The sequence below is a fragment of the Seriola lalandi genome, unplaced genomic scaffold (genome assembly GCF_002814215.2).
Source record: "Seriola lalandi dorsalis isolate HSWRI2012SDOR001 ecotype SW California unplaced genomic scaffold, Sedor1 jcf7180002052616, whole genome shotgun sequence".
Lineage (NCBI taxonomy): Eukaryota > Metazoa > Chordata > Actinopteri > Carangiformes > Carangidae > Seriola > Seriola lalandi.
The window spans coordinates 7,206-14,969 of NW_019523169.1; the positions used below are offsets into that span (position 1 = coordinate 7,206).

At 40.3% G+C, this 7,764-nt stretch overlaps 1 protein-coding gene across 1 annotated transcript; it reads left to right on the forward strand.

The window, feature by feature from the left end:
- Nucleotides 1–5,578: 5,578 nt before the first annotated feature.
- LOC147819510 (uncharacterized) lies at nucleotides 5,579–7,755 on the forward strand (the record flags this gene model as incomplete). The annotated part of the gene is made up of 2 exons (XM_087172401.1): nucleotides 5,579–5,669; nucleotides 6,876–7,755. A coding segment is annotated over exon 2 (703 nt), but the record flags the coding sequence as incomplete, so codon positions are not given.
- Between the last annotated feature and the right edge of the window lie 9 nt (nucleotides 7,756–7,764).

Here is a 7,764-nt window from a genome sequence, read left to right on the forward strand (position 1 = left end):
AAGATTAATGTTAGGCAGCATACAACCTAATATGAATGTCATAGCTACATTTATCAATCACTAATGCTATGCAATGAAAGCAGTAGTTATTGTGTACTAGTAAATGATTCAAGCATTTTTTAGATTTGTAGAAGATTTGTTGTTGATGCAAGTAAGCTGTATTCGTAAGGCTTGTTAGTACTAGCTATGCCACTTACTTGATGATGGGTAGGCCTTGAAACAATTTGGCTTTATAAAAAGTTTTCTTCATTTGCTGTAACAATTTCCTCTCTCTGGTGCCAACTGGTACTGCTCTTTCAAGTTGATTTAAATATTTTACTATATCTGTCATTTTTCCCAATGACTAATGAAATGACCACCAGAAATTGCAATGGAATACACAATTTCCCAAAATTATTTCCACAAGCCTAGAGTCCTGTTAAGATTCTGCGACATTATCATGTGAAAGCAAAGCAGAGTGAGTTGGTCATTCAACCTGGAGCAGAGTCTATAGAAATGCATGCATGTACCCTATAAGTCCATGTATCCTTTGATATAAACTACATTTTCGCCAACTGCCATAACAACACCCACTTAACATAAAAGATTGTGGAGGGAGTTTTCTAGGTTACTATCAAATCAGTCATTTCAGGTAACACCCTCATAGATTTCATATGTAACATTTATCTTAATTTAAATCGGTATACAACTGACCAAATAAAATGAATATATACATGCAATAAATCCACAGTCCTCGCTGCAGTCGGCCCCGGTTCAAGTCCCGCATCGGACAGCCCTTAGCTGCATGTCATTCCCCCTCTCTCTGCCTCCCCATTTCCTGTCTCTCTACTGCACTATCAATAAAGTCACAAAAGCCTGAATAAATAACGTGATGATCAATGTTAATGAGGTTATCAAGAGATTTTTTTTTTTAGTTTTTTTTTTTTTTTAAGTCTCAGCTTGGACACCTGACATCCGTCTTACTCACAGCAGTGAATGTCACGTTTCAGTTTATCCCGCCTGTTAAAGGGAAGACAGAATGCCGAAGCCCTCAGCTGTGTGGGAACATTTTAAATTGAGCGATGATAAGACAAAGGCAGTGTGATTTGGGCCAACCACAGTGGCACAACAAGCATGAAAACATACCTGAATTCTGCAAGTAGTAAGGTATTGTTTGACAATGCAAAAAACTGAGACCATACTAGCTAACAAACTAATGCCTGTTGTGTAGCTACTGTGGTGAAGATGCTTTGTCCACTGTTTAAATGTTACAAATTATAATAACATGCACTTACTACTACTGTAGAATAACAGTCCTTACAAATAATACATTTGAATAAACCAGAAAACATTTGTTGCAGCACTAGTCTGTCCATCTCAGCCAAGAATGGAGAAATGTCTAGCTGATGCATTCAAGTGGAGAATAATTGAAAAAATGTGTCCCTGACTGGGGAAACTGGTCCTCTGCCAGTCATGTTCATTGACTCCCAGTTATGGCTACAGCTAAAATCACTCGCCTTATACATGATGAGAAGGAGAAAGTTGTCGGCTGTATTGTTGTAAAGTGTCATGAAAACAAGTATAGAATGTGATACTTTCCTCTTTTTTAGACAAGGAATTGAGGGAGTGAAATGAGTGGGCGTACTTAAATGTGATACCTTACACTTTCTCTTCATTGCAATAACTACAATTTCTGTCCTTTAGTGCAGAAAATGTCTTATTCATCTCAAAATATCTTTAACAGTTCAGCATTGAGCGTTAATGGCGATATAACCATCTGATCTTACATTGATATAATTTTCAGCAGTGTTGAAAGGATGACAGCAAAGTTTGATAATAAGATAAGTTTCATAATTTATGTATGTATGTATGTATATGTTACATATGTATATGTTATCAAACATAAAAAGATAAGTTCATATATACGAAAAAATTAAGAAAATGTTGACAAAAGGGTTAAAGCTAATTACCAGGTGAAGGGCTTCAACGTCGGTGGGGAAAATGGAGAACGTCACCTTCATCAGCATCACTTTCTTCAGGTGTGTTCACACTCAAACACAGCCAGGAAAGAAGTTTCATAATTTCATATTAAATAAATAACTCTATATCTCTCTTTTCATATTATCTAAGATTTTTTTTTTTTTAATTCTTTTTTATGTTGCATTAGGAGGTACATTTACGGTGCATTTCAGTGGAAATATTAAAAAACAGTAAGAGCAGTAGTATTAACACAAAATCGGGTACATTACCTGTTACTATTTTTCACCAGCTGACAAGGATTCAATATGATACCTGCCATCGCATTTGCCGTCTGAACTCAATCTAGCATATTTCCCAGCTGTCATCTCCCCCACAGAAAATACAGCACACCAGCACTGCCGAATGGTGCACAGGCTCTGAATGAAAAGACTGGGTTTGTCATAATGATTTGACCTTGATTGATTTAGTTAATTGAATTGCGCATATTTTTTTGTCTGTCTGAAATTGTTTATGATTCAGATGATGCTGATTTGACTCCACCTGTCTGGGAACAACAGATTGAAAGAACAAATCTTTACCAGAAGTGTTTGTTTACATTGTATTTATTTAAAAAAATAAACATATTGGCCGACGTATCATTTTTAAACAATCAAATACCATTGGTGGTATACAAAAATACTAGGGTTGAGTACTATTCACATTCACTGCAGTGTTTGCATAGTGCTAGCTGTAATATTTCCCGGTACATAGTATGCAATTCAGTCTATTGGTTTCATACTAAGGTGGCGAACATCTTAAAAAATCACACATACTGTTTCAGTGCACTAAATAGCATGTTGAGCAAGAATTTCGGATGCAGCCAGTGGCGTCATGTTGGTTAATGTTAGTAAAAATGCTAAGCTAACGCCAAACAAGACAGTGAAGAAAAGCACAATTATCTCCAACAACAGCTTAATCGAACTAGCTACTCGCCCCGACTATCCTGTCTATCTCTCACTAGAGGTCACTACCCTTTAAAGTTCTAAATTTGGTATCCAAGCCTAAAAAAAACAAGTAGCTTAATGCTGAAAGCTGTGTGTAATATTTACAGTGTGAAATCTCACCAGAAATGAACTGAAACTATATGAATAGAAAAGCAAAATAGACACTTTAGGTGCCCATTTTTCTATTTATGGATATTGTATGGTACACAACCCAAAAAAAACTACAGTAAAGTCAGTGAGACTGTAGCACTATAACCTCAAAGCAGGCTTCACTGGCAGTTACATTTAATTAAAATAAAAGCCAAAATGAAGGGTGCATGATCCCTAATATAAACCTAATATCTGGATTCCATTAAAAGGGAATGTTATGTTCTATTTTGCAAAGGTCATCAACCAGCCAGACAAACCTGTCTTAGTTTGCCAATAATGTGGTTACAGTTGAAATTATAAACATTTCCTGAATTATACTAGAATTAAAATAGAAAAGTGGCACAATTTCAAGCCCTTTTCTTTTTGAGTTTATTAAATATGTCTCCAACTGCCTACAGTGCCAGTACATTAGCCACTTTTTCTCCTCTTTGTTCTGAAGTGTAATTTTTAGGCCAATCAAAGACTTTAGTTATCCCTCATTTTGATAAAGTTAACAACCAGCCATCATTAGCTTATCATCAGCTGCCAATTAACTTCTCTTTGTTAAATTCCAACGAAATTGTATGATTAGTAAAGACAAAGTGACAGGGCCATTCATGATTGATTTTCTTAGATGGATAACATTGGGGTTTTTTAGGCCAAGCTGTTCTTTTCGCGGTTACTGTATGTAGCAGTTAGCACCAACTGCTAGTTAACTAGCTAATTGCTACGGTAGCTAGCTTACTGTGGAAATTTACGTTTTTGGTGTAACCTTTGGCCTACATTTAGGCGTTTTGTTCACCATTAAGTACAGTTGTAACAAAAGAGTATTTTATCAAACATACAAAGATAAGTTCATATATACGAAAAAATTAAGAAAATGTTGACAAAAGGGTTGAAGCTAATTACCAGGTGAAGGGCTTCAACGTCGGTAGGGAAAATGGAGAACGTCACCTTCATCAACATCACTTTCTTCAGGTGTGTTCACCCTCCAACACGGCCAGGAAAGAAAGAGGCCAGCAGGTGATTTGACTAAACCCGTTTCCTCGTTTTTATTCAGTTATTCAAATACGGAGTCACTACCGCAAAGCACAGCCAAAGAGACGAGCTGAGCCGGAAAGACAACGTTTAAAATCGGACCGTTGGCCGTTAAACTCGAGCCGTTAAAAGTGAACTCCTGGAGGAGCTACGTCATAAACCGACCCCGTGATGGTGGCGCGTGGAAGGGGAGAGAGTGGATATCTATCTAAATGGTAAGAACAATGTTTCCCGCTTGCGCGCCAAACGTCATTCATAAACCTTTTAATTTTACATTTCCTGTTCATGCACAAAGTCAGGGACACGTTTAACAGATTATTTTAGATGTTTTTTCAAATCAAAAGGGTCTTAGGTCAAATTCGGCATATGTGATTCCCAACTAAGTGCAATGCAAGGTGGCCTATACAGGTAGCCTATACAGGTAGCCTACACAGGTAGCCTATACAATTCCTGCCTTGTATCTTGTGTGTGGTTAAAGTAACAGGCAGTTTGACCAAAATACGTTTTATGTAGTTTTTCTATGATGAAACCAGGTCCTACGAGGTGTTGTTGTTGTTGTTGTTGAAATTGTAAATTTCCATATTTTTGCCTGGAGTTTGGTGGCCTGCACGAGAGCAGTTGTTCAGTCAAGCCTTTTATGGTTCACAGATCTAATATAGTGAGGAGGAAGAGGTAGTAGGAACTGACAGGAGATCAGCTGCTCTGTCAGTGATGTGCAGCTGGTAAATTTGACAGTAAGAGATTATTTACATGAGGATGAAAGACTCTTACTCTGTACCTGCTGTTTAAGGTGTTACCTGAAACAGTAGTAAGATCTCCAGGTGTGCTGGTTTTGTGCATGGGAAGCGCTGAAGCAAAGATCCTTTATGCCAACACTGCCATGTCTCTATCTGCTCATTTTCCCACGGTTGTATAATGGACTTTATTCGGGTTTTCACAAGTATTTACAACATAACTGATCAATTCCTTAAACCAATTTAAAATGTTTGAGAGCCGACCAACACAAAATATTAAATTTAACTCTAATGTAAGACGAGGAAAAGCAGCAAACCTCTTTGTAAACCCCTTTTTTGAAGAGCTACAACTATTAAACACTTCATGGCAATTGCACACAGTGTATCTGTAGTGATCTATTGAACACGCCAACAACACGTGGAATGTATACAGGAAACAGGAAATGCCACAGCCTGATGGTAAAGAACCTAAAACACTGCTACATAAACAGACTCAGATGAAGGTTACAGTCGAGACGATCTGTCTACGTTTCTGCTTTATGAGGTGATTCCTGCTCAGCGTGTCCCAGCATCAGAACGGGCGGCCATCTTGTTTTGCATGTTATTTCCCTTTTGTAAATAAGACGACAATGCAAATTTCTGTTCTGTTGACACCCGCTGGACTGGAATATGAATCCAGTTGTGTGGCACAGTGTTATTCATTCAGACACAGACCTGCTCTCAGTTTTAACTAAACTTATGCAAACTAAAGGAAAAGCGATCCTGAGCGGTTTAATACAGAGAGCTGATGTGTTAGAACTGACTGCGCTTCTCCGTAACTGTGGAGGTAGGTACTCTGTCTTTTAATACACCTCCCAGCAGGTTTCTTTTTAAGCTTTGGAAAGTTAAATGTCTTGATGCATGATTTTATATGTTACTCAAAATTCAGTCTGCTCAGTTTTTGGTGATTTAAAGTGAATTTATAGACAAACTACATGAGGTTGTGAAGTTGAGAGCCCGTGGTGGGTCTGGCAGTGTTAGTGTGTGTGATATAATATGCTGCAAAACCTCGAGTTCTTCGTCTGAAAACTGTCGTGAAACACTCAGATTTGTTGGAATATGGCAACAATAATGAAACATGTCTTTCTTCATATACTTATTACAGTTTATTTGCCTTGTTTTGCGGAGAGAACTGTTAGTAAGACCTTTGGATATAAATAACGTGCACAGCTACAGTGCTGTGACTGTAATGGTGAAAGGTGCTATATAACAGCAGGACAGATCTGGGGTCAGTTCCACAGAGATATTTTAGACTGGTCTGTAGTGGTAATCAAACTGTTTCACAACAATAAAAACAGACTAATTGTAGGCCTCTCCCTCAGGTTTACTCAGGCCTAAGACCAATGTTACCATGGTAACAGTCAATGACACCTGCGCTGAGCAGCACCCAACAACAAGACACAGGAAAACATGGCTCATGATTTGTGGTTTGCTGACTTTGTTATGGAGAGAAAGGAAAGAGTTTTTAGAGACCAAAATCAGATTAGTTCAGTTTATTGTTTCACTCACTGAATTTTCAAAGTAAAATGTCGTTGTAACGGTTGAATTCTTCTGTATGACAAACATTTGATGTTGAGGTAAACGGAGCTGAGCAGTTGGCTTTATTTTTATATTCATAAAATTCTTAATTTACCCAGAATTCATTGTACTGCCGTCTGGCTTAAGTCAACTAAACTGCTTCATGCAGCAGATGAATTCAGGCTCAGTCCGTCTGAAGTTAGAAGTCACAGTCGAAGTCTGTCTTTGTGAAACGGGCCCCGTTTGAAAAGCTGTTGTATTTCACTTTTTTTAAAAAGAAAGGAAAGAGTTTGATGCTCCAGCAGCTTTGAAGTGCAGAGAAATGTCTCTTTTCTTTTTTCACTCTCCAAGCTTGAAGCATTAAGACTTCCGATCATCTGAACTGAGGGTCAAACTGTCACTGCTTAGTTTTCATAATGAATTATCTTTAATCCTGTTGGTTTGCAGTGTGTTGATAAAGTCTTTGCTTCTTTAGAGTGAGTTTTGATGAGGGCGTCTGCGGCTGCATGAGGAGCATCTTCATCATTTCTTCATCATCCTCCATCCACCATGAGTCTGTGAAGCCGTCACTGAAGCTCTTGTCCCTGCTGACGGCTGAAAGCTCAACATCCTCCATCTTTCTCTCCCTCCGTCCGTCTATCATCCACCAGTCATGAATCCCTATGGAGATCCAAACCTGAACTCTGGCTTCCAAAGTCCACCTCCACCTTCAGCCCCTGGCCCCTGTGATAGTTCCCATAATCCATCTCTCTCCAGTTTACCATCTCCTCCGCTCATCCAGACAGGTCATACCTCTCTGACGGTTTGGAGCCGTACCTCCCCTCAGACCTCGTCAGACCAAGATGGAGGTCAAAACCTGGTCCGATCACTGAGCTCGGACCACTCCGCCTCGCCGCTTCCAGCCTCAGATCCAGGCTTCAGCCTCCCATCCAGGCCTCAGTCCGGCCCGGCTCCGGTCTCGCCGCAGATACAGGCTCCATCTGTTCCCACACTAAACCCTTACCCCGCCCCCGCCACGCCGCCGTCCTACCAGGTCTCCGTCATCATCCCGTCCCCAGACCTCCGCCCGTCCCCACTCCCGTCTCAGTGCTCCGAAGACACCTGTCCGGACCTGGAGTGCGCCATCTGCTTCAGCCAGTTCAACAACGTCTTCCGCTGTCCCAAGATGCTTCACTGCAAGCACACGTTCTGCCTGGAGTGCCTGGCACGCATCAACGTCAAGTCGGCCCAGCCCAGCGCCATCCAGTGCCCGCTGTGCCGCAGCCTCACGCCCCTGCCCGCCCTCGGCCTGCCCAAACTGACCACGGACCCGGACGTGCTGTCCTTCCTGCCGGCCGCCATGCAGAGAGTCTACAGCATCCGCT